At 36.8% G+C, this 27,762-nt stretch overlaps 2 protein-coding genes across 3 annotated transcripts in view; both read right to left on the reverse strand.

Moving 5' to 3' along the window:
- Positions 1 to 14,833, reverse strand: part of kif19 (kinesin family member 19) — a 37,986-nt gene extending 23,153 nt beyond the window's left edge. The window contains exons 1-2 of the mRNA XM_014474105.2: positions 14,312 to 14,833; positions 10,722 to 10,802 (exon numbers count right to left, since the gene is read on the reverse strand). Coding sequence (XP_014329591.1) covers positions 10,722 to 10,802; positions 14,312 to 14,350 — 120 coding nt within the window. The 5' untranslated portion in view covers positions 14,351 to 14,833. The remainder of the gene's footprint in view (positions 1 to 10,721; positions 10,803 to 14,311) is intronic.
- A 1,698-nt stretch (positions 14,834 to 16,531) lies between these two features.
- Positions 16,532 to 27,762, reverse strand: part of ttyh2 (tweety family member 2) — a 55,391-nt gene continuing 44,160 nt past the window's right edge. Inside the window, exons 6-15 of one of the 2 annotated variants that reach the window (XM_014471794.2) lie at positions 27,490 to 27,562; positions 25,621 to 25,690; positions 25,466 to 25,521; positions 22,171 to 22,263; positions 21,982 to 22,074; positions 21,440 to 21,582; positions 21,087 to 21,272; positions 20,913 to 20,991; positions 19,868 to 19,894; positions 16,532 to 18,401 (exon numbers count right to left, since the gene is read on the reverse strand). In XM_014471794.2, the coding sequence (XP_014327280.1) occupies positions 18,321 to 18,401; positions 19,868 to 19,894; positions 20,913 to 20,991; positions 21,087 to 21,272; positions 21,440 to 21,582; positions 21,982 to 22,074; positions 22,171 to 22,263; positions 25,466 to 25,521; positions 25,621 to 25,690; positions 27,490 to 27,562 (901 nt within the window). In that variant the 3' untranslated portion in view covers positions 16,532 to 18,320. The remainder of the gene's footprint in view (positions 18,402 to 19,867; positions 19,895 to 20,912; positions 20,992 to 21,086; positions 21,273 to 21,439; positions 21,583 to 21,981; positions 22,075 to 22,170; positions 22,264 to 25,465; positions 25,522 to 25,620; positions 25,691 to 27,489; positions 27,563 to 27,762) is intronic. The other variant, XM_023341621.1, reaches the window with a different exon arrangement.

The following is a 27,762-nucleotide window of genomic DNA, read 5'->3' on the forward strand; positions in this document are numbered from 1 at the left end:
TTATATACAGGAGTTTTCAGAAATCACTCTCTTGTAGGTAAAGTATGTTGGGTTAATTCCTAGCTTTGTTGTTATCATCTCATTTTGTGTCATTATACACAAGCATTCAGAGACTGGAATGGTAGCTCAGTAACTGGACGCTGGAGGGTAGGTTGGTCGTAAGGTGAGAGGTGACTTCAAGGCCAGGGGCATCAACTACCCACAAAAGACAAAGAGAGGCACTCTTCTCCATCCTACATTGGGTACAGTTTCACCCCAAATGTGTTGTAATTCAAGAATAGCCTTTGCAGCAGCAAATCTTGCAGTAAGAAAAGTTTATTTAGGGAGGATTTTATGTTTTTGACAAAGTTTAGGTCAACCTTTGATGGTGTATGAATGATTTCATATGTCTTGGTATTGAGGAAGAGCTGCATAGACTACTTCCTTTAAATCTCGACTAAAAACCCACTTGTTTAGGATTGTATTTGAAACGTAATCAATTACAAATGTAATGATGGAACTTTTCTTAATGTCATGTTTTGATTGTTGATTCTATGTTGCATTGTGTTTCTGTGTTTGATATGATGTGAAGCACTTTGAAATGCCTTGCTGCTGAAATGTGCTATACCAATAAAATTTGATTTGATTTTTGATTTTGATGTGATTTGATTTTTCAGAGCACACCCAGGCAGTATGAGGTCAAGAAGCATAAGTGAGATGTGCTATTATCTTTAAACACCATCAAATACTGGAATTTATTATTGCATAGTTAATTCCAATGGAAAGAGCAGTTTAATACACTATTTCCTGTTATCTACAGTACTGTTTTAAATTAAAGCAGGGTAGCCTTCCATGTTTTTCAAAGCAGTTGATTCTGATGTTATTTAATAGAAACAGATGTATATGTATCATTTTGGAGAACATAAACATGAAATCTTTGCTCTTCCACTAATACAATAATTTTGATGACCATCACTTTTTTGATTTGTCCAGTCTGACTGTCTTCGGTTTGCTATAATAGACTAAAAGGCAGAATAAAGCATGCTGAATCAGGTAATAATACCCTTTTCAAATGAAGGTGACAAGCTGCACAACTAGCCATTTAGTGCAGTGTCAAGTTAACATCACACTCCTGCTCACATGTAATAACTGTAATAACAAATTGGTGCTGAACAGCATGTTATTTCCAGACCTCTAGTCCATTTTATCCCATCAGGCATAACGGAAAGGAGGATGTCAGTGTAAAACATAAAAGGAACCATTACCAGTTTTAAGACTTTTACTGCTGTGAAACACATTGGACTTTCCACAGGATTTAGGTTAGAACATACAGTGTTCTCTTCAAAATCCAGTGACATAATTTAAATGTCAGAGAAATAAAAATAAAATCATTAACAAGCAGAGAATTTTGTGAACGTTGTTCTCTGTAAAGCAAACCACAGTTTGATGAAATGTTCAGATTGAATTTTATTGGGAAAAAATGGAAATCAAATCACACTGACAGTAAGGGTAAAATGGAAATTTAGGATGTAAACAAAAGTTACAATGTCTAGAAGTACCACACACCAAATGGGACTTTCTACATGTCAGTTGGGTACACAAAACCAAAAATTACAACTCCATTCTGGGACTAGGAGTTATTTCATGAATTAAAAAGGTTGAGAACCACTTGTATAAAAGGTAATATATTTATTTTATTGGCCAATGCATTCTCAGAGTCTGCAGTTTACTTCTACGGTAACAGCTTTTGTCCAAGATAAATACCAGTAAATTTACTAATCTCTTTTCTATATGGTGTAAATGTCAGAGGTGTAAAACAGACGTGGCAGCCAATCACCAGGACCGGACATAACAAAGATATTTATGCATTTTCATCACAAACTGAATGTTTTTCAGGTTTCTCTGGAAACTTGCTGAAAAACAGCATTCCTATTGAAGCACAGCTTCTCATGTTAGCAATACTAAACAGTGAACGATAATTGAGAAACAGATTCTAAGAGCTTTCCCTCCACAGCTCTGAAGCTCTGGGTTCATGGGTATTAAAGCCCCCAGCCCATTTATTTTCCAAGGCAAAATAAAAAATGTAACATATTTGCTTCAAGTTGCATTTTAATTTAGAGGTTATATTTGTACTGTGGCGAGAAAAAGTATTTGCCCACTAACAGATTTTTTGTTTTTCTTGATTTGTTTCACTTACATGCAACAGTTTGCACCAACACTTGTCACCAAGTGTTAAATAAATTGTAATGAGTCTCTTGTATAAATTTTGGCCCATTCACCTTTGCAAAAACAAACGATTTGTGCAGAGCCTGACTGATTAAATGCTGCACATATTCATGCAGAATGGAGCCCAGGGACTCTTCACTCAATGCAATTTAGAGAAAAAACAGTTGCGACTTTCTAAAAAGCTTAATGACAAAACAAATGTATCAAGAATGGGATAGCATTAGTTTCACAAGTTGCATAGGCATACAGGCTATGTACTATTGGCAATAGTGCATTTGCTAATGTTAGGCAGTAGAAGTTTGGCTGCACGGTGGAACAATTGGTATCACTGCTGTCTTGCAGTAAGAAGATCCAGGGTTCGAATCCCATGGTTCTGCATGAAATTTACAAGATTTCCCTGTGCATACTAAGTGTCCAACCATGAATTTTAGGTTAACTAATCTCTATAAAATTTTTCTTGCCATTGTCTGCACACATGATTGCTCATTCTGTGTCTTTCTATCTTTTTCTGTTTCAGACTGGCAACCTGTCCAGGATGTACAGGACAGGTTGCCAGGACAGGATGTGATGTATTTAAATGCTGTTATCTCATCACAAAAAATACCAGTTGAAAAAGACAGTTAAGAGTGTCTGTCTGCTGTAATTGCAAAAAAAAATATTTTCCACAGCTTATTGAGAAGGGTAAAATAAATTCTAAATGCAATTTTTTTAAATAAAATGTAAATAGAAAATATACTTCTTTTACATTGATATTATATTTTGAGAGATGCCAGTCAGAAAAAATAAATTCTTGATTAAATTTAAATAATTTTCACTCTAAAACTTTATATAGTAGAGGAGAAGTAAAATTTTAACTTATTCATGCTCAGCTGAAAGATTTACCAGCAGCATTAAAGAATCTCCATTGAGATCTATAGGAGACATTTCCACTTCGCCTCACTAATGCCCAATTGTTGTTCTTTTCCAATCATCACACTCTAAGTTTTGCTTTATAACAGAATGCCAGGTTGGTCCTTTCAAGCTCCTAGTGGAATTTGATTCATAATGCATCAATAATGGTCTATGAGACTGCTGACCAATATTAGCTTTCCATTTATTAAAGGTGATACACCCATGGATAGCCTAAACTTCCTGCTTACAGGTATTAAATACCCAGAAATATTGCTCGTGATTCTTCTCAGAAAGGACACCCACTCAGATTTCTCTTTTGCAAATAAAAGACACAACATGCTTTATTAAGCTAATGACAGAAATATATAAAACTTTCTGGGTTGTTTCCTCCTCTCCTCCCCCCTGTGGACTGGAGCGCCTCAAAAGATGGCTAAGGCCAAAGTATGATGGAAATGACTCACAGCCGCTTCAGCTTGATGGCTTTATCTGCTCACTTGTTTTGTTACATTATGTTGTGGTTGCAATAAAAATCCAGCTTTATACATCAAAACTGCTGCTGTGACTCAAAAAGGTTTTAGTTGTATATCAGGAGTGACAACATGGCTACTCAAGTATCTATTGTCCTTCAGAGGCCACCATAATAAGCTGCTATGCTTCGCCCTCTACCCCAGACCAAGCATTTTAAAGCAGGAAGGCCACTGAGGTGGACCACATGCAAGACACACAAACAGGGACAAATGTGCCCACAGTGGCTGTTTTTCCAAAAGAGACTTAGAGGGATGTGCAGAGACCTGAGGATTCAGGCAGAGAATGTCAAAACAAGGAGGTTGAGTACAGGACAAGAGGGACACAAAGATTATCTGCTTTCTGGGACATACAGGTAAGCCGGGTCAACAAATTAACCCAGTTTTTGAAGAAAGTTGAACTAAATTTGTCAATCAAAATGCACCTCTCCCTTTCTTGTCCTTATTATAGCACAGTCTGTGAGTAAAGAGGTTAGGACTATAAAGAAAGCAAGGCTGTTTGTATTTTTCTTTTCCCTCTCTAATTCAGTCAAGAAGGTATGTAAACACATAGTCTTGTAAAAAAAAAAAAAAACACCCTACACAAAAGCTCCCCCTTTTTAGTAATACTCAGATTTCTAAAAGAGTATTGTTGTAATCAGAACTCTCTACCAACACAGGACTAAATAAATTGGGTAAATAAATGGTGGTAATAAATTATGTTCATAATTATGTAAATAAAACTGGACTGACTAAGTACATTTGTGCAAAAACTTTGTCCATATTCCATCATAAATAAAACTGGACTAACTTACACCCCAAAGACAATTTCTGGAGCATTGTCAGCAGCAAGATAAGAGGCACCAGCTCCAACTATGCAAGTAAGCAGAAGGCCACTTCAAAAGCAATGTGGGCTTACCTAACACGTCATATGAAAAAGACTCATTGGCTCCATGGTACACCATATTGATGAAGTAATTCATGCAAAGGTCGTTGCAGTGTTATTAGACCTGAAAGAGGCTTTGCATGCAGTAAATCATGAAGCTCTTTCACATAAACTGAAAAAGCCAAAAGGTCTTCAGAGACTTGGTTCCTATTTTTAAAAAATGTACAGCAAACTGTTAGTTTTCAGTATGAGAACTGCTCAATGCAGCTCAATTGTGTACCACAGAGGCCTTTTTTAAAGTCACAGCTCATCTGCTGATATACTATCAAATTATATTGAAATAGTAAAGATGTCATGTATGCAGTTGATGTGGTCATGTGCAGATACATAGACTCCACAGCAAAATACGGATGTGTTGAACAGGTGGAAATGATGTAAAATGTCTGTCTTTGCACCAGAAGTGCCTCAACATGTTTCACAATCAGACATAATACACAGTAAGTAACTTCTAATGTGTTAATCATTTAGAATAATGTCCAAACAAAATCCCAGATTTGGAAAAGTTTGTCACTAGTAATAAAACAGTGAACCAATTTTAAAGCTTTTACTTCAAAGGTAAAAAAAAAGTGCCTTAAACATAAATAGAAACAAAAGCACAGAGTCCTGCACAGCTTACTGTGGTCAGCCCTTCTATGTATTATTTTCTGCCTATATTTTGTTGATGCAATTGTATGTATGGTTGTGTGTTTCACATACATTTTGAATATAATTCCAAAAGTAAATTTACCTTTATATGATATTTTAATTTACTGGATTCCACTTGCATAATCAGTACAAGACACTAGATATTGTTAATGTGGAAAGACTCAAATTTACAATAGCTTCTAAATGAGACAAATTGCAAAACAGGTTCTAAGAAGAAGGCAATTTGAATCTCCTTTCACCAACAGCAATGCATTCAGACTTTCTGCAACTCTACATTGGCACAAGGTGTTTTGTGCTTCACAAAGGAGGAAAATGTGCCCTGGATGTCATAATCAAGACTGCAAAATGTTGCATATTTTTTAAACCCTTGCTGTGAAACAGAATTGGTCTTGAACACTCTGCCTCTATGCATATAACCCTGCCTGTTTCAATGGACCACATGAAGGAAGATCTTACGTAAAATATCTGTTCTTGTTGTGATAAAGCACTTAAGTCCAACACCAGACAAGAGCGGAGCTACTTTTAAATGATGCACCTAATATGCTACCATCAATACCTGGTAATAACGGACATTTTATCCTGGCAGTCCAGGTTGCACAATTAACACAGGCACATTAGCCATGTATTGATCCCAGCCCATTCATCTGTGGTTATATTATGGCAATAATTATAATTTTCTAGCAATTTGCTGGTTGTTTGAGAATGTGTAGGTGAAAAGAAATAGAGTTTTTAAATGTCATTTCCACATGAAAACGAGGAATCACCGTAAGACATTCCCACCTGCTTCCTACAGGCAGAACTGCTTAACAAGTATTCATAACCCTTTAACTTTTTCACTAATGTATTCTACTGGGATTCCACAAAAGATTAAACTAAAAAAAATTAGTCAAACAAAAAAAATGCAATTCCTGAAACTAGTGTTTGTAATTTTAAATAAATTGTTGGTGAGACATCAACAGTTTCAGGTTTCTTGTTCACAGAGTTGAGGGACGAGCCTTATCTCTAAGAGCCTAAGTTTAGTGAAGCTTTTAGCCTCTTAACTACAACCTCTCACTTTTTCTCATGGCATTCTATAATAAGGTAGAAAAGAAAACACTGTTTGAGACTTCAAAGTCAAAGCTAACAATGTTCTTAAGCATAAACCAATAAGAGGGTCAATTCACACTTGTTCTTAGTGTGTCAGATTCTGGCCCACTATGGTAAACTGATGTCAAAATGTTGTTTTGAAAGAAATATGAAGGATTAATTTTACTTATAATTTAAAGAAAACTCAAACAGCCTGTCTTCAGTCTTTTTAATGTCTAATTACCAGACACGCTGATCAATGTATTGCTACCTCAAGTTCATTGTGTCAGAGAGGTAAATAAGGACAGATAAAAACAAAACAGCGTGAGTCCTTGAGGCTGTCTGGTGGGGGAAGACGCAGAGAGAAAAAGAGCAGGTGGCAGAAGGCTTAACCTGAGATAAATCTCTTCAATGAGCTCATCTCCGCAGACTTAACCAGCTTTAAGTTGTCTGCTTTCTGCCAGTACAGCTAGATATGGCTACTCCCATTCAGGCAGCTAAGTCAGCCGCCAGCAACACGGCTAATCTGTCTGAGCGCAACCCGCAGGCCATATGGTCTTTGAGTGTCTACTATCTCACAAACAACTTAATTACTACAAAATATTTTATGTTTCTAAATATGTAGTTTTGGTGTAATGTTTAAGTGTTTCAATCTAGATATGCATCAAAAGTATGTGATAGAGGATGGTGTAAACAGATTCAGCTTTTAGTTATAGTATAATCCCAATAAATGCTCATGTTGATGCCCCCCTTCTTCCATTCAGGTGAGGACAGCTTCTGTAAGCCTGTTGATTAAAAAAGTCCTCCTGTCACAATAACAAGTGCACATTGTAAGCTCCATTAATCCTCTAAGAACGTGCCAAACTGGGCGTGATATAACACAACAGAGACCACTCAGCATGACTGTCAGTGTCAGATGCTCTTGAGAGGAACATTTGAAAAAAACCATTTACATACACATTTATAAAAGCATACATAAACAATTTCTCACTACCTGGAATTAAATTAGGCTAAACTTAGCTCATTTTAAGTTTGTCAAGATTGCCAAATTATTATTTTTTTCCATTTTTTAAATAAACATATAAAATAAAAAAACAAAACAAAACGTATGGCTTTATTAGCTTCAGATACATAAATAATTTTAGAGAAATTGATTGCGCTAGCTTCATAATGTCATGTCTTTTGATAAGGTAGTTAAATTGATGGCCACCTGTTGACGTCACTTAAAGCAACACCTCAGACATAATGCTTCAATGTGTGACATTTTGGAGAAAAAAACAGAAGAAATGAAAAGAAGTCAAAATATCAGGAGAAGATTATCGACCTCCACAAGTAGATCACCTTTGGGTACAGTATGCAAACACCTGAAGGAGCCATAGCTATCTGTTTAAACAATTATCCTGAAATATAAATCCTGGGAATGCCAAACCATTACACTATTCAGGAAAGGGTTTCTACCTCCCAGAGATAAACATGTCTGTCTGTGAAATGTGTGAATCGACCCCAGAACAAGACCTTGTGAAGATGCTGACTGGCTGAAGATGCTATGAGAATATCGTTATTCACAAAGGTTATCTAGAAGTTGCCATTCCTCCAAAGATTTCTCATCGGTTTTTCAAGCAATGTCTTGTCTGAAAAAACTAAAATGCTTAGTGAATGTTTGGCCTCTTTAAACATCATTTCAACGGCGAAGTACGAACAGGGCAGCATCATGTTTGTGGGCATTTAACTGCAAAGTGGACCGTTGCATTTTAAAAATAGATGACGTCACAAGAAAAGAACATTTTGCACAAATATTGAAGCAACAACTCAAGACATCAGTCAGGATGTTAAAGCTTTGTCAGAAAAGGGTCCTTTAAATGGACAATAATCCCAACCATTACACAAATTAGCTACAAAGCGCTTTTAAGATAAACTCAATTTAGTGAAGTGACAAAGCCTTAATTGCAGTCTCATTAAACATTGTTGGGGTCGAGGAGAAAATGTGTGTGTGAGGAAGGTGCCCTACAAACCTGGTTCAGTTACACCATTCAGGAGGCAATTCTTCCAAATAGCAAGAAAATACACATAAATCGATAGACTTTTTTATAACAAGCAAAAATTATTTTATTTAGTTATCCTAACTGACCTAACATAGCAAAAGACTTAGTCTTGAGTTAATATCAGACAGTGAGAGATAAAAATAGCAACAAGATTTGTTTATACATTGTATGCAAATGTCTCTTTATAATATGGACTGTGTTGTTTGGGAAGAGAATCAACCCTGCAGCATGTTGCACAGGTAACAGAGGACAGCCCTTTTTTTTCGAAGATGTGGTTGCTTGAGCTAAATACAATAACAAGGCCCTGTAATATGCGGTGAATGGGTGGGGGTGTTGGGATGGTTGTCAGCACCATGGCTACAACCCTGTTGTTATGCTCTAATCCCCTGAGTCCAAGCCTGTTATCGTGATGTCATGGCAGGCAGAAGTGCTGATGTCGTAGGTAAGTGCAGGTATAATTGAATTACACCTAACAAACAAGTCAAATCTCAGCCAAACAGATTATCTCTTTTGAGAATTGGTTTCCAGCCTTGTCTTAAAAATAAGAGTAAAAACTGATCATCACACCACTGGCACCCTTCCACTCCACACATGGCACTTTTCCTGAAAAAGGGATACTATGTATTTTCCAGGCACATGGTACCATTTTATAGCATGATCAAGTAAGGACGTTACATTTTATTGCTATAAAAATGCTTCATAGAATAAACATAACCAAAAAAAGTTTGGCACATTGACTTCTGTTTCTTTAATAAGCTCCTGCTCTTTCCGACACTGCATCACGTCACCACAACAATGTACTTTTAGCTTTGTGTAAATAGGCGGCACTTGGTTTAAGCAACCATTTAGGCACCCCGAGTGTTTGTCACAGGAGATTCAAGAATTTCTCAGACATGCATGAAAGAGTCAAAGCAACATTCCATGTTTTTAATGAGGGAATATCCTAACAACATGATATAAAGCTAATAAAGGTTAATATTAAATAATAAACCCCCTTTAGCCAGCAGGGAGGCATTCATAATATCAGCTTTGTATTTGGCTAAGAAAAACTGATAGTAACTAGTGTTCACAGAAATGTTTTAATGAGTGAGGAAACACCTCTGCACGTTATCAGTGTAAATCTTCATTAGCATTTGCACTACCTTCATCATCATTCCAAATGCTGCTAAAAGGTCCCCAAGGGGATGTGGCTGAAGGTAAAACCTAATGGTGAATATGGGTCCTCATGGAGTCTGAACATATTGGATATTTGTCCAAGATCACAGGTAACATGCTCAGTAAGTATGCTTTGTGTACATGTCAACATCATTAAATAAGTAAAAGTCCATTCATTTCAGTATTCACAATTCCAAAAGTGAAATTATATGGATTTTTAACACACAGTGTTTTAAGTTTTTTTCAGTTCATGCAAGTAAAATTTAAAAAATCAGTTTCTGAGAAAATCTGAATATCACATGACTCCATTGAAAAAAGGACTTGTAATACAGAAATGTTATGATCTGTATGGTCATGGGGTAGATTGCTAACATGAGAGCTATCAAGCAGACAGTCATTAACACCTTTATAAGAAAGATGAGCAAAAAAGCATTGTTATGATAGAAAATGGAAAGTCATTTTGCCTGCTCACCATTTCACAATTTTTGTTAATTCTGTACCTGGCTTTTTAAACCACTGAAAAGAGCCATTTCAACCATGTTAGAGGGCTTTTTGGACCCAGTTCATAATATTACATATGAAAAGTATTAAAAGAGGACATGAATTGAAGGTTCAAACTGACACCTTTGTTGTTTTTTTCTTTAAACAAATAATGTTTTATAATTTTTCCATAAAACAGGTGTCCTTTCAAAAAAAAAACTTTAACTTGTAAAGGGAGAAATCAACCTTAAACTGTGTTGGAGGAAAAAGAAGAACATACGCAGCTGTTAGAAGATTCGGCTCTGAAGTTTGATGTTTTTTTGTTTTTTTTATAAGAAGCTAGCTTTTATTTGTAATATTGATTGATTTTGCTTTTTTGCTTCTGCTGCCCTAGCTTTTTCTGTTAGATTTTATTTTTGAAATTCTGATTGAGTATAGTGTATAGTGTATAGCCTCTTCGTTGCTAATATAAGTTACCCAAAGCCATTCAGAGTGGTGACACATTTAGATGTTTGCTTATGGATTATTTTTCTCTGACGTAGCTTGAAAGGTCACTCTCGCGTATGCATTCACTTACAAAACAAATGTGACATTTGAGCTTTACCAAGTTTCAAAAGGAGCTGCCTGGCTTTAGCCAGGTCCCTACAGATATCTTATCTCTGTAGGCTCATGACATGCAGGAGGGATGCGGAGGAGACAAAAAAGAAGAGCTTTCTCCCACGTAAACGCACACCAACCCCATCAGCCACACAAGCACAAAGAGATAAGAATAAATGATGGCCATCTCACCTGGTCGTCCACTCTGTGGGCCACAATGGTCGCCCCCTCCTCTTGCTCCGCATCACTCAGGGGTCGAATCCTCAAGGCAACCTGTGGCAAGCAATATGAATTCAGTTATCCTTGAATTTCATTGACACAGCGAGATCCAATTTACCAGGCCGAGACCTAGTAAGCAAGTAATAAACGTGAACCATCACTCAAACACAACTTCTCGTTTCCAAAGAATGTTTTTGAATATGGCAAGGGTGGTTTTTCTTAGAAAAATAGACAAGATAAAGTACAAATTTTAAATTTCACACTAAGAGTTGCTGAGAACTTAACAATAGCCACACTCAAAATTCTATTTATAGTGAAAGCATGACACACAACATGTCAAAGAAACTAAAGGTAGACATTTTTCAGGCCGTTTAAAGAAGCTTTATGAAATATTTACAGTATTTACTCAAATTCTAGGAATATATCCTTAACAAAATACACACACTAAAGCATGGTTCATAATAAATTGCTCTTGATGCTTGCTTTTTTTCTGTTCGTTCAAACTCTGCCTATTTTGTAGGAGTTTTTTATAATGGATTTGTTCAGCTTCCTTAGATGATTCTTGTTCAAAACCATCTTTGACTGCAGTTGCAAGATTCTCCATAGTATTTAGGTTTGTACTTTGACTGGACCATTCTTACATGAATATGGTTTGACCAATTTGTTTGAAACTTTGGCTCTGTGTTTTGGTTGTTGTCTTGCTAGAAGGTAAGTTACTGCAAACAAAGCAAAAAGCCTCAACTCTTTTTTCAGCCAAAATGTTTTCTTCTTGTCTTGTATTTGGGTCTATCTGGCTTCCAAACAATAATCTGACCAGTCCCAGTTTCAGCACAAGAAAAGCATCCCCACACTATGATACTGCAACCATCACACTTCTTACTGGAGATTATGTACTCAAGAAAAATGTAGAATGCTATGTCTTTTTCACATGTAGCATTGCACATGGCAAAAAAGTCCAATTTGCTCTTATCTGGCCAGAGTACCTTCTTCCACATGGTTGCCATGGCTCCAATGTGTCTTGTGGCAAACTGCCAAATTAGCTTCACATGGCTGGCTTTCAACAATGGTTTTCTCAGACTGCTCTTCCATAAAAGCAGTTGGTGAATCTGCAGATTCTCCCACCAGACCTGTAGATCCTTACAGCTCTTTTGGAGTTACCATGAACCTTTAGGCTGTACTTCTGTCAGGTCAGGTCAATGTTTGCAGTTGTGCAATTTTCTCTACATTAGTGATGAACATTTGAACACTGCTCCATGAAATGTATAAATTATGGGATCAACCCTGTTGATTCCAAGTACTTGGGATTTTACTTAGGAATATCAGAGTAAAGAGAAAACCTTTTATGTTTTCAGTCAAAAATAGTAATTTCTATAATTCCACAATTATATCCTACATGTTATCATATAAAATCCAAATAAAAAATATTGACATTTCCAGTTGTAAAGTGGCAAGATATGAAAACAATGAATACACTGGCAGGTTATCTGTTATAATTAACCAACAGGCTTACAGCAATTCCTAATCTGACAGATTAGGAGGTGCTGTGCTTGAGTAAGTGGATGTGGCTTAATGTGATAAGAATGTACTTTCAAATTAAACACAGCACTGTAGCTGTAGACTGTATAGCTACAATCTATACGACCTATAGATTGTAGCTATGAACACTAATATGAACACTAAATTAGGCAGATGCGAAACTATTTACTGAGAGAATTGTAGAATTACAAGTACTGCATCCTAAGCCTGAACGATTTTAAGGAAACCTGATTCTGTTCAACAAGCTCTGGATCAGGGGAGGACAGTGGATGTCCATCCAACTGGCTAAATAAACAAATGGCGCTCAACACAAATGGAAATGGTATAGCCAGCCGATTGTCGCATGCAAGCAATCATATGTGTTTGCATTATTTCAGACAATAATATTACAGCAACTACTACAATCTGATATTTTGTGCAATCCAAATGCATTGCAAATTAGTCTTAGAGAATTAGTGGAGGAGATAAAATCAAACTTTTTGTCGATAAGTCATCTCAGGGTAAGAAATGCGCTGCATTTGTGCTGCAATATGTCTTATAATAACGCCAATAAGACTAGTATATCTCATATTGACCAAGACACCAGATGGTCATACTATGGCTTTTTCTCCATCAGCACATTGTGGAAGCTTTATTACATGCTGGACAAGAGAGACCAGGCAGCTGAAACAGCCACCTCAATAATTCAGGTGTGCACTGAAGAACACAGCACAAGCAGAGAGAGTGGAAATTGAAGAAATAATAGCAACAGTGGATGACATTGGGAGGTATAATGAGAAACAACAGGGGAAAAATAGAAAAAATACACAGTGGCCGCATGTACCTTACTTTCATCATGTCTGTAATGTAAATTGTTAGTTTGTTTTCATAGGTGGTGTTTGTTATGTTACAGACACCACCTCAATGTCAGTTATTGGGATTTTATGTGAGTGGCCGACTCAAAAAGGAAGAAAAAATAAATAGTTTTCAAAGATTCTTGCCAATAAAAATCTGAAATTGGGAAGTCCATATAACCTTCTTGGCACTCATATTAAAAAAAAAATATTTAAAAAATTGCAACGAATTGCCTTTACAGGTTACTTGATTAGTAAATAGAGTCCAGATTAGCGAGAAGACCAAGGAACACATCAAATAAGTCAGGGATAATGCTATGGAGAAGCTTAATGCAGGGTTATTTTTTCACTTCATCAATGAGTGGCAAGTAAAATATATATTTTGTAATAGAAAACCATAACCAGCCCCATTTGATATCATCCACAACTTTGCAGGGTACACAGTAAACATGTCTGAAGGTAGAAAAGACATGTGAAGCACTGCATGTGGATCACAACTAACAATGTTCATAACCTTGAATAAACGATGCCAACAGAAAAACATGTGGTGACAGCCCATGGTGTGTGGCTTCATTTCTTTAGCAGAGTTGATTGGTAGATATATGGAGCTAAATATAAGACAATCTGGGGAGAAAACCCACAAGAGGCTGCAACACATTTGCAACTGGGGCAGAAGTGTAAGCAGAACAACAAATCTAAACATACAGCCAGAGCAACAACGGAATAGTTTAGTTTAGTTTAAACTATATTCATGTGTTAATATAGTCTAGTCAAAGAAAAATCAAAATATTATTCTATGACAAGACTTGAACATCTTGCAATGGTATTTACACACCATTTTACCTCAATAAAGTGGAATAGAACTGAACGCCATACTTTTCAGAATTCATAATATAATACATTTTGTTTATGGTTATATATATATATAAATATATATAAAACATTCAATATATATACATATATATCAAATTCAAAAGGTATGCCTACCTGTGCAATTCACCGTTTAATATAGTCAAACAAATGTCTAATAAGATGACAATTACATATGCATCACTCAATTCAAGTATTCGTACAACAAAAGCTACACTAGAATTATTAAAGATGTCAATAAAACAGGAAACATTTAGGCTTAATTCGTAATTGTTATAGTAACTTGTAAAAAAAAACTAAGTTTAAAGAGATTTTTAAACTTACAGTTAGTTGTTGGTCCTTTGATTCCCCCGTGTCCTTCATGTTCGCTTCGGGTCCAGGTGAGGGGAACAGCTTTAACACCGGACGCAGCACTGGGCCATCTCGTTTTGCGGTGCGGGCACCTGCATGCCACCTTCCCCTAACACACTCAAGCACCACACTCTTAGAGACTCTCTGACTAATGGCTTCTGCTTTCTAATTACCCCTAACATACACTGAATCTCCATACACTTTTTACACGCGTAGCCACCAACCTAACAATGCTTGGTCGTTACTTTTCCCCCCAAACAAGCGCTCTATCCTCCTCTGTGTTTGTTAAAGTAAGTCGACGCTCCCACTTCTTCTCGTGAATGTTGGATTTCTGCGCAGCAGCTTGGAAACGCAGGAGAGGGGGGAAAAAAAATCATCTCCCTCCTGTCGAAAAGAAGAATGAGTCAGGTAACGATAGCAGCACTTCCACCTGCTTCACTCCCCTCCTCTCCGCTGCCTGCCTTCTGCTGCTGGGTCTCTGTATGTGCGCGTTTGTTTCTTTTGCGTACGTGCGTGTCGTCCCTGGAGACCTGCGGCGCAGGCGTTATCAAGGCAGCTACGGCTACTGTAAACATTAGTAACACACTTCCGATTGTAAAATAAAACAGTCCGATATTTTGTCAGATCAAAGTAAAAACAAAATTACTTGTTCATTATTTAAGCTCATATATCTCATAATTATTACACCCCAGGTCATAATTATAAGATACTGAATCATAATTATAAGAGAGAATGTGAAGGGAAAACTACTCTTTTTTTTTTGGATTAAAATGGTTGCAAACTCCTGCAATAGCCACAGGTAGACCTGAATCAAAAAAAACAAAAAACATCTACAGTAAATGGAGCATGCCTGACAAATGGAAGTAGACTCATTGAAGAAAAAAATAAATAATATTCTAATCTCAAGATGGACAAAAATAAATGAATTCTGGAGAGGATTAGAAAGCAATTTCTTAGCCTATGGGACTCCAGTGAATCACAGTAAGTGCCATTTTCCACAAATGGAGAAAACATGAGAACGTTGTTGAACTTTGTGGCTACTAAAATGACTGTAAGTGTGCATCAACAACAACTTATCCAGGAGGTGACACAACATCTACAGCACTGCCGGCCACATGGTGTTCATGATTCAATTATAACTGTTACTGTTCCTGCTGGAATAGTGTTTAAATGGGCTGAACTTATGCAACAATTTCTTAGTTTACTGACCACTCAAAGAGCTTTCACTCTTGACTCTCATTCACATACACACACAGGGTCACTGATGTGACCCTGCTTTCCCCAGGGTCACATCAGTGCATGGGTGAAAGTTGGAATCAACCCACAATTTGCCGATTATGCAACTCTTCACCCAAAAGCTTTGCCATAAATGTCTGAAGAATGTGTAGAATAACATTACATTATAATATCATAATATAACTTGTTGAATTAATTAATTCAGAATTTAATGTTTAACCAACAAAGCGAAACAAAAATAGAGCCCCACCTGATGAAGAAGTGTTTTTTTTTTTTCCCCAACATCTGACTATTTCAGGGTTTTATTGTGCTATGTTAAAAGGAGGGTTCCACACCTGGTAAGATTAATAGTCAGTAATACTTTAGCAACACTACACTGACATCTGCTGGATGGAAGAAAATGCACAGTGCAGATTAGTTTCAACCTAACAGACGGCCAGTCCAAGTAAAAAATATATGACCCATGAAAAAAACATTATTTACTCAAATTATTTTGGACTCCTTTTAAATTAACTTCATAAAACATAAGCAACTAGTTTTTAGTCTATGTTAAATACTGAATATTCACCAGGAAAAAGCTGATGAGCAAACTCAGTCAGGTGAAGTCAGATGGAGAGACTGAATCACAGCAAGGCTGCAGGACCTCAGAGCCCTACATACCTGTGTGAATCATCTGCCTGGATCCCTACCATACATATGCAATGTCAGTCTGACCTAGGAGACGTTTCCAGTACAATGAGAGACATATTGTTTCGCTCTAGTATATAATAAATCTCATTCATCAGTCCTCGATGTTCTGACATCCTAGACCATGAAAGTCCAGGAGAGATTTCTGTTGGTTAACCTATTCTCCTTAATTCTTAGATATTTTGCTTACATTGCAATATATTTCTGTTTCTAGTTGTGTTTTATTTTTGTTGTTTTTATTCATCCAACAGCAAAACAAAGACTCATCACTCATTGTACTCAAACTGGTTTATTCAACTCACAATTAGACTTCATGTTTTGGGACACAAAATTTTTGGGACACAAAATTAAGCACCGCACTCAGTGCCTTTACAGTGTAACATGCTACAAAAAATACTATTAATCAACACTGCCTGTATTAAATTCTTACAAAAAATTAGTCAATAAAATTGTGCTGTTTGAATGACTGGATTTAAAGGGAGAAAAAAACACTTTTTTTTAATAATCGTAGTCAGAACAGCACTGCTTACCTGACTATGATCTGCATTGGTTGGATTAGATATGCACAATAAAAATTAATGACGTTTTAGACCACAGAAAAAAGGGTGATCTTGTGTGATATTGCCACAAAAACTAGAAAAAATATATAAAAATGGCACACAATTTAAAGAACTCTAAATAAAAAAAGAATAGCATGTTATTTTACACATTATATACAAAAGCGAAGGTCTCAAGGTAGTTTTTCGGTTTCTGGAACGTAAAGCTTGTTTGTGTAAGAATGTAAAAAAAAAAAAAAATGCTCTTCACCATTACCTCCTGCAGTGTGCCTTCAGTGCTGGGTTTGTGCTTAACAACTTTCAACTCTGTGGCATATCAGGAGATAAAATCTTTCGTTTTTTCAGATTTTACTTTTATGAGTTAATCTTTAAATATCCAGATGTTAGCTGTGAGAAGTCAGAAAAAAAAGCTTCACAGAGCGACAAGCAGAAGAATCTTCATTTGAAAAGTATCTAATCTGGTCTTTCAAGATGTTTCTGAACTTTTCGTTAGATATCAAGTAAACCAAAGAACAATTACAGAACAGCTAATGCAATGTTAAGAAAGATCTTCAAACATGTGAAAGGTTGGACCTTGAAATACAGTGCCTAGCAAATGTCCTCATACTGACTGAACTTCTGCAAATCTTGTTACAACCAAAAGCTTCAATGTAATGATTGTTTTTTTTAATGTCATAGACCAATACTGTGTTGTCAAGAAGTGGAAGCAAATTGATACACAATTTTAGAAGTTGAAATAAAATAAAAATAAATGAATAAAGAAGAAAACATAAATAAGTTTGGTGTGCATCAGATTTTAGCCTTGTTTGTTTTTGATAGCCCTAAATAAAACCTAGCACAATCAGTTGTTTTTAAAAGTCACCTGCAGCCGTGTGAAAAGGAAAGGAATATCACGCAACTACAAACCGATCTAGAAGAGCATCACTCTGAGTTGCAGACATCCACAGCTTGGGTTCAAGAAACTGTTAACATGTCACCTAGGATTTATGAACCTCATAAATGATTCTTTATGGAAGCGTGGGGAGAGGAAGCCATTGTTGAAGAAATCTGTAAGAGTTGAATCTTCTTCACAAACCAAAAACTCGCAACTGTAATTGCAGGAAAAAGCTACCTTAGTGGGTTGAATGCAAGTGCAAGCCACACTTTGCACATTTTGTATTTGAAAAAAATCCTAACAATCTTGTATCATTTTTACTCTACTTCCCAATGAGTCACAATTTGTGTTGGTCTATTACAAAAAAAAATCCCAATGAGATATATTAAATCTTTTGTTTGTAGTGCAAAACGTACATGCAAAAGATCAAGTGGCATGGCGACTTTTGAAAGGCACTGTAGTGAAGAACAGCACTGGCTTTTTTTTTTTTTTTTCTTTTGGCCTGAAACCTCACAGGTCGCCCGGAGTTCTGGACTGAAGAGACGTTGAAGTTTGTCCTCTGTGATGCATCCAACAGCTGCTTCCTGCTCTTTTGCGGGCTCCCTCCTCGCAGATGTCAGACCGAAGCCTAGGCTTGGAAGTCGCTTCCAAAGTGTCTGCTCTGCTCTTCAGTCATGGAGAGATAAGTGGCCCTCATCGTAGGTGAGTACTGTGGAGGAAAGACAAACACAGACATATACAGAAATATTTTACATGAACGCTCAGAGCAGGGCAAGTCTTCAGAGAGGAACAAATAAAGAAGGAAAGAGACATGAAGAAGTGGTCCACTGAAAATCTATCTTTTGCAATGCTTAGTCCTTTGCAAATGTTTCCTAGCAATTGTATATTTGTCTCTGCTAGAACATAACCTTTAATTCCTCTAGGCAGCAAATAGCAACAGTTTACCAGCTGCTATCCTCAACAAAAGAAACTTTATATCCACAAAGTCAGCAATAGATAGCATTTTCAGTGGAATATGCCTAGTTACTCCAACAAACCTAATTTCTGCTCAATGAAAATACTCATTAAAATAAATAAATTATGTTTGTCCAGGTGCTTCTCAATAAATTTGATTAGCTTCAAAAAGTTACTCAATTTCAGTTTTTAATTTAAAAAAGTAAAACTCATAAAGATTTATGTTATGCCTGACACAATCATGGTGATGACTGATGACTTTACAGTTGTTCAATAGTAGTTTGGTTCCCCGAACAATAAGGGGAAGCCACAAACTTTAATTGATGATGAAGTTGGCTGTTGTCAAAGTAGTGGAACTAAAAATATTAATGAAAAGTTGAGTGGGAGGAAAAATGTCTTTTCCGATTAAAGTAGATTTTGCACTTCACTTGGAATACAATACAGCAGAATTGGGAGGAAAAGCAAAGAACCACAGAATCCAAGTTACTTGAGATACAGATTAATGCTGGTGATGATTTGTGTTGCCATCTGCTGCTTTTGGTTCATTGTACGTTATCTACCCCAACATCAGTGCCATCATCTACCAGGAAATATTACAACACTTCATGCTGGGCTCTGCTGGCAAGCTTTATGAGGATGCTGGTTTCCACCTTTCCAGTAGTATTTCACTCTAAAAGTGCCAATATCTGGTTTATTAACAACAGTATCACTGTGAGAAACAAGAACAAAACAGACTTTGCATTTGGTACATTTCTTGTACAATGCAGAGTCATAGTTTATAGTATGCTCATTTTTATATTTTACGAAAACATTTTTTAGTGTATACATTTTATTTTTCATCTCTCTATGTAATAAATCTAAATGAGTTCAAGATTTTTAATTATATTATTAAAATAAATAACCTTTTTGCCGATATACTAATTTATTGAGATGCATCTGCCTGCTTGCTCATCTCAAGTTGTAGAGTACAGTGACTGAATCAAGACTTCATGCAGTGTTGAAGCTACCACCCTGCGAACACCAGGGGGAGACATAACGCTGCTCTAGGTGAAAGGAGAAGTCATCAGGAATGAGGACAAGTAGTGAGGTTTGAAAGCCATGCCAAACAGGAAAAACTGCACAGGGAACCAAAGTGGTATGAAGTGATACAGAAGTGAAGACACTGTACAACAAAGGAAGTGGGAAGGAGGTAATCCTGAGGAGAAGAAGAAAAAGACTTACTGGATTTCTATACGGCTGAGAGTAAATCTCCAAAAGTTGATAAAAGAAAGAGGGGATATAGAAATGAAAAATACAAACACACACATATGACAAACAAACGCAGAAAAAAAAATATATAAAAGAAGCAGTTAGCTGAAGACGACTGCATGGTTCTGCACAGTTATAGTCATGGGGGAAAATCTAAAAGTGTATTATTTACTGGTGTTAATTAGGAAACAAATAATTAGGCAGAGAACATTGCATATTCCGTTTGATGTCTTGCTGAAAATATAATGTAAAAAAGCATATAAATAGTATGATTGTTGTGTGAAAATGTATTTGTTTCTAATGGAAGTTGATCTAAAATGCACTTATGATTGTAGCCAAGTATACCTGGCTTCAGGATGTTTTTAAGGAGGCTGCGCCTAATGAAACTTTAATTCAAAACGTTCCTATTTTTATCCCTTTGATGTAACGGGGGAAAACTAGCCCAGCAGTGTGTGAAATAAATCGGTGAGGAGGAAAATGTTCAGAGACAACTAAAGAATTAAGTCCTGCATCACTTTCTCTTGAAAAAAGGTCCTGAGAGAGGTTAAATGGTGGTATGTTCAAATTAAATATTAACTATATTCATTCTCCTCCCTGTAAGTTGTTGACAACATGGAAAGGTTCGGTATCTCACCACATACAATTACGCTGGATGTAAAAGGTCTACACACTGCTGTTAAACTACCAGGTTGTTGAAACTAAGATAAATAATAAATCACAGAATTTCTTTACACCTTTAATTATCTTGTACAACTCAATTAAAAAGTAAACTAGCTAAAATAATAGCTTCTATTGCTGCAAAATGAAATTAATTTAAATGAAGATTTTTTCCATGTTTTAACCAGGGATAAAATAAATGCAGAGGACTTAAATATTACGTGAAGAAATTAAATTATATGTTCTTTGTCATTTTAATGTTGTGAAAGACAATTTTACAAATAAAGTCTGAGTCAGTGAGTGATGTGCTTCTAGGGATATAACATTATATAAAAGACTTGGTCTCTGGGACCCAACACACCGAGGGAGGTGGAGAGCCTCGTCCAATCAGAGGCACATTCTCATACCGCGGATTTCCACCAAAGAGAGCTGCCTGGTTCCTGCAAAAACAACAAAGAAAGATTGCATAAAACAACTAAGATGATTAAAGAAGTGAACTCCTGCAACGAACAAAGCTACATTTTCTCCCACTCACATGTATTCAGACATGGGGGGGTTGGAGACGGTCGGTGCGGGCGGGTGCAGGCTGTTCTGGCTGCCCATGCTGCTGCTAAAGCTGCAGAAGCTGTGCATGTTAGTGTGGTTGGGGTTCTGCGAGCCTATCCTCCTGGCCCGTGGATTGAAAGGGTCCTCCTCGTCTATGTCATCATAATCTCGTTCTCTACACATCAAAACAAACAAAAAAGGAAAACAGAGAAACAAACCTTCCGGCTGTAAAATATCTCCTTATCTGAGCAAAAAATAAATGTTCAATGCCACAGAAATATGTGCTGAACGTTCAGACAAGGGGCATTCATGGCAGTGAGGTGAGCCTGAGAACAAACTGACCTGCTGGCGATTTGTCTCAGTGCCCTGGGAATGGCGCAAAGCATGACAGTAAAGGCACAGGCAGCAAGGATAGAGAAGAGGCAGAGGTATAGCACACCCTCCACGCCATCATAGCACACCCCCACCATTGCATCCAGGTAGTCCTAAAGAGGTCAAATAGAGAGCAGGAAGATCAGCCAATGAAGAGCAGTTTCCCATGACCATGTTTGAATTCCCAGCAGAAAAGCAATCACAGTCAATGTGCTCGCTTGTCTCAGGGAAAACATATCACTGCATAACATAGTAATGATAAAGCTTATGTTTATGGCTGTAAATCACAGTCCTAAACCATAGTTTTAAATAAAACACAAAAGGAAATAAAAAGAACTTTAAAAAGTTTCAAGAACATTATCTTAAAAGAAAAAATAGAGATTTTTCTTTTGTTGTTCTCTGTGCTATTCAGGGTCCACATTCATTCTATGCTCAAATCCTGTTTTGCCACTTATTTCTAAGCTGGCCTACTTTGTAATACTGTGTTGCCAATTAGACTGTGGTGAACAAACCTTGTTGAGCCCCCTGCAGTCCAGCAGAGCCGTTAGCTGGTGCAGGCTTGCCTCAGAGGAGTTGAGCAAATGCTGGATACCTAGTAAATCCCTCTGTGTGGAGAGACAATGTTGTTGAAAATGTCAACACAATCATTTAAATAGGAACAAGTCTCTGATAAAACAGATCAAGCAATTTAACAGCAGTACCTCAGCGGTGGGAAACAGGGGCACCGCAAACTGTAGAAGACCCTGGATCTGGATCTGCATAGTGGTGAGGGATCGCTGGAAGATGGTCAGAGGCTGAAAAGGATAAAAGACATTTAACTGCAAGTCAGAGAGGCAGTCTGATTACCACAGCATAAAGGAAAAAAGATAAGCTGCATGATGCTGTCACTATGTTAGAATTGCAACATGTTAGAATTGATAACATGTTGCACAAAGTCAAATATGTTTACACTTCAGTAATTGCAGACACTAGCAATTTATGAGCTCATTATTTCGTGACCTCATGTGTGCTAATGTGTTAAAAATGAATCATCCAAACAGGTTAACAGCATTAACACAAACTCCAGCAGTCAAATCGAAATTAAGCTAGGACCATAACATAGACAATTTAGCTTTCAGCTGCTGGTTTGGAATAATATACCATTCATGCTAAGCTAAGTATCAACTTAAGTGGGGAAACCAAAACAACGTAAATAAATTTTAACTTAGCATTATTTTTTTAACAAAAAACAAAAAAAAAATTATTTGAAAATGAACTTTAAATTACACTATGCAAAGCTAAGGTTAATTTTACCTTAGCCATTCTATTGGCCAGAGATGCAATGGAATGGCTTTAGTAAAAGTATTTCCATTTGTTAGTATGGTCCAGTCAAAGTTCGGACTTACGTCTAACAACAAATTAGTGGGGCCAACTTAGAAACTGCTAATCACAGATGTTCCTCATCCAATTTGACTGAACCAGTTTAATTTTTCTTTTGTTGAAAACATGAAACAAGGGAAAAAATTAAAGTCTTTCTTTATGTAGAAATATTTGTAAGATATTTATAAAAAATCATTTAACATTTTCTCGACACTTCACCCCAATGTACTACTTTGTGTAGCCTATTACATACAATTTTAATCAAATATGTATGAAAATATGGGTGTTGAGTGTAAAAATGATTAAAACTTGGGCATATTTGGGTGTTCTTTATGTAATGGCAAATAAATAAAGTGTGGATGAGTTATGACCAATTTATGGAGCAGATTATATGGCATCAGTTTACTAAAGTAGATTGGTAAACCTTTGACTGTGAATGAATAATTTGCTCTCTGAGCTACTGTAAGATGCCTGTCAGAAAGGCAATATGACGACCTCAACAGCAGGAATGTGGGTTTATATTTTTACCAACAGAGGGCAGAACAAACCTCCACATTAAGCACAAAACCCTTCAGTTCTCATCTTTCTTCAAATACTGCACCCTTACTTCCTTTTTTTAAATTAATATCTAAGCATAACCATAAATTAGTGATATATTATCTTTCTTTAAAGTAAAACATTATCTCTACAATCAGTCAAACTACACAGGAAGTCTGGAAACCCCCAGGCAGGATGCACAATGTTAAATTGAAACAGGATGCGGTCAATTACCAAAGGTATCCATAAATGTAATTATTTTTGTCTGATTTTTTTTTTTGTGCCTTTAGTATACATCCATAAAACATGATGGTCTGTGGTTCAACTTCCCCCAGCTGAAAATTACATTCGGTGAAATGGATTTGTCTTTATTTTAGGTGATATGAAACTGATCTGAGAAAAAAAGAAAGAAAAAACTGGATGATGAAAGTTTAGAGACAGAGGGGGGAAACATAAAAAGAGGATATGAGCATAGGAGTGATGCCCAAAGCAAAGATGTATCAGGATGAATAGATTCACGGAGAGCTGCTGTTGTAATTCTGACTGGGGTTACAAAAAAGGGGAATAAAAACTAAACAAATCAGGAAATGCTTGTGTTATGGCCATTCCGCCATTCCAGGTTGCTTATGAGCTCTATGCGTGGTTGCAATCTGTGTGGCAGCGAAGAGAGCTTGTTTACCAGGTGTGCAACGCTTGTCTGCCCTGTACTGCTACTCTGAGGGGCACGTCAAGAGCCAGATAATAAGCTCTGAGCTATGTTGGGCCAGATTTTGCAGAAATAGGCTCAGGGAGTTAAGTGATATGCCCTGGAATCATGACTCTGCTCCATCAAATTGTTTCATCAAGTAAGCAATTTCATACTCATTTTCTTGGCTGCTTTGAGTCACTTAGGCATGCTTTGGCAAACAAGAAACAAAAGAAAGAGGGACAATCTAGGAGAAAGAGATGGATGTCTTGCGATTGTGAGCCGAGGTCAGGACGTGATTCAGGCAGACAGGACGGGACGGGAAAAAAAGAGGCTGACAAAGATGAGGCTTGAGGGGCAGAGAAATGAAGTCCGAAGAGAGCAGCAAACTAAAAGAACAGAACTGGATGAGTATGTACATTTTATTTTAATAGAACTGTAATTTTTGTTTGCGTATAGCAAGTGTTTGTGCTGTAATAAATTGTTTTTAATGTATATTTTTGTCTACTGCCATGAAAAAATGCCTCAAAAATGCCACATTTATATGTTCCAAAAAACCAATTAAACTCTAACGCCTGAGATAACTGTTTTTCTAATTACAGAAAACTGATATTAAATCATGAATTAATTTATTTATCCTAACCAATCTGGTTTTGTGTGACAGAGGAACCGTCCCCTGAACCAAACAACAGCCTATGTCACCATAGCTTTAAACGTCTCTGAGTTCTTTTATGACCTTCGGGACAATTTCTCTTCATGCTGTTGGTGTACTTTTGTAGGTCAGCCTTGCGGAGTAAATCACTACTCAATATTTTCTGATTTATGGATAATGGTACTCAAAAGTCTTAGGGTTTGTAATTGTTTATAGATTGATAGTGACTTTGTTTCTCCTCTGCTTTTCAGTTTAGGATGTAATGTTTTATTGTTTGAGATCTTTTAGCCAAGTTTATTTTCTCTAACAGGTTCTGTTTGAGTTATTACTTAATTACACACGTCTGGGTGTAATCAGACTCAGGAAATTGGCCATAAAATTTCAACCGATGAATCTCCAGTCTGAGGTGGAAAACATTTAGCTGCCATTGTTCCTAGGAGGAGATGTCCCAACAAATTTTCTCTAGTTCTCAGAAAAAAAAACACACCTTGTTTTTTACCAGACCTTTGACCTTGTTCTCTTCAAGAATATGGTAACACAATAAAGTCTGATAAAGTCTACTGAGAGGTACTGGTACTGGTTCTGAAAGCTATTAAATTATGGTGTGATTACTTTATTTTATGGTTGCATACATAAGATCTTATTATTCACTTCATTAGAGTGATGTTAGAGTGGATGTACTCAAGGTGCTAAGTTGAAACTCATGTCTGCAAAGTACTCTAATAAAGTTGTATTTTGCTTCATATTGTAGCATATTTCCTACCTGCTGAAAAGGGTTGGAAAGAGTCTGGTTGCAGTAAATATAGTAATGGACGATATCTGTAGAAAACATTAATATTTGTTATCCTGGTAAACACACATTGATTACAATACATTTTTTCACTATATTATTATTAATTTATTTATACACAGCCTGACCTGCAGTGATGATACCCTTTGTCTGACCCATGACGTACTTGTCAGGTGACACACAGAAATCACTCGTGCCCTAAAAAAAGGACAAAAACAAACAAAAACATGTTTGACAGATGTGAACAGCAAACAAAACCACAAATTTAAAGCAAGGAATTATTTTTGTGTTGATTTGCTAATACGTAGTTTTCTGAAGAACCACCACAAGAATAAAGCAATGATGTTGAATACAAGGCAATCTACCTGACACCAACAAGAAAATAACCATGCTGCGGTTCAAACTGCAACATCTTGACAGCACCACTTTTTAGTTCTGTCAGTCACAACAACTATTACTACACAGAGTGCGAAACAAGAAACCTGCACTGGCAAGAATAATAAAAGTGATGAGCGGCAGTCTCATCTCAACTCTGCTATCTGAATGCTAAATGTCCCAAGGGCTCAGGACAAACATGCTGCGAATAGCTTACCCTTCTCTGGGGGTTATACTAATGAGCCCCAAACACTCAGATGAGATAAAGTGAGCTGAATCTCTGAAAAAACAAAACAAAACAAAAAAAAAAAAAACGCAGCCCATTTGCTGGAACCAAGGGATACCAAGGAGCTTTCCAACAGCGGGGCAAGAGTGTGAGAATTCCCAAGAAGACAGACGGGAAACTCTGAGAATGCAAAGTTCTGTCTACACACAGCCTATAATAAGACATTCTCTAAAGGGGTTTATTCCTTGTGCATATATTTTTAATCCTTTTAAGCAATAATCCAACTGTAGACTACACAAGGCCTACAATCTGAATATTCCCAACCAGATATACATGCATCTCTCAGTAGGTGATACGAAAATGTGTGTCAAACAGCATGCGACCACCCGCAAAGATCCTCAGAAATGCAAACGAAGGCAGAGTCTCCACAATGAACACAGCAGGATTTTACTTCTCCTCAGTGTAGATCAGGTGGTGAGGGATAATCAAAGTGAAGCAACAAAAGTCATTCTTATGACTATGTTTTAAAAGTGGTAAAGAAATATGTTTTCCTCAACAGAAGCAGATTTTTCAGTTCGTTGTATAAGTGTAAGACCATCTTAAATGCACAGTTTGAGGTATTTGAAGCATTATTTTTTGCCTAAGATATGGTGAGTCAGGCTCTTACCAGCAGGAAATGGGCATATAAGAAATTTCACTTTGTATAAAACACAGATGCAAAGACAGGTTGTCTGATGACCATAATTTTCAGATTTTTAGATTGATCAGTCCTGGCCAATAGCAGGTTGATCAGAAATGAAAAATCTGATCTTTCTACTGTCAATACTAAGAGCCAACTCATTATACTGACTGCAACAATCTTATGCTTCTTATCGCTGAATACATCGATCAGTTTTAGTCATTATTTACCATGCTTATTTTTTAAAGCATCATTGTCAGGGTAGTACCTCTACTTTTTGCTCTGTATTTTTGTGCTGTTTCATTTGCTTTGCTGGGTTTTAATGTTACATTTGCAGTCTGGCCTTCTTTGTTGGTTGTTCTCTAGGTTTAATGAAACTAAAAAATTGGTCCTGTATTTGAATTCAATCCCCTGAGTCAATATACTGTAGCGCTAACTTTCACAGCAACTACAGCTGCAAGTTTTTCTGGGTATGTCTCTCCCAGCTTCGCACATGTAGGGAGTTAAACTACTATTCTTCTAAAATACCTCAAGCTCTGTGAGATTGGAAGGAGTGCACATGTGTTGTTAAATTTACACACTTAAACACTAAAGGGCAAATGCAAATGCAGAAATTCAGATAACACCATTCATTATACTTTGTCCTTGGTATTGGAAGTAATGACCAGTTCATTGTACGGCTTGTGAGTCAGATAGGAAGGAAGTGAATCATCTTACCACAGCAGCAGCAAGGTCAGCGCCCAGAGAAGTCCAGCTCAGGATCAGTGTCAGCACGCCAAACACCATCATCCTGCAGGGACACAAAGCAGCAGCATGACTCGGCGCAACGCCACAGATGAACTGATGTACCTGTATAAATCAAAGGCAGATAAGCCAACAACCTCAGTGAACAATGACCGAGTGGCTCTTTTAAAGTGCATTTCTATAAACAGTATGCTCAATCCTTAGTTTACACCACAAAGGAACACAAAGTGATGTTAACTAGCAGTG

Source organism: Xiphophorus maculatus, chromosome 10 (assembly GCF_002775205.1).
Source record: "Xiphophorus maculatus strain JP 163 A chromosome 10, X_maculatus-5.0-male, whole genome shotgun sequence".
NCBI lineage: Eukaryota > Metazoa > Chordata > Actinopteri > Cyprinodontiformes > Poeciliidae > Xiphophorus > Xiphophorus maculatus.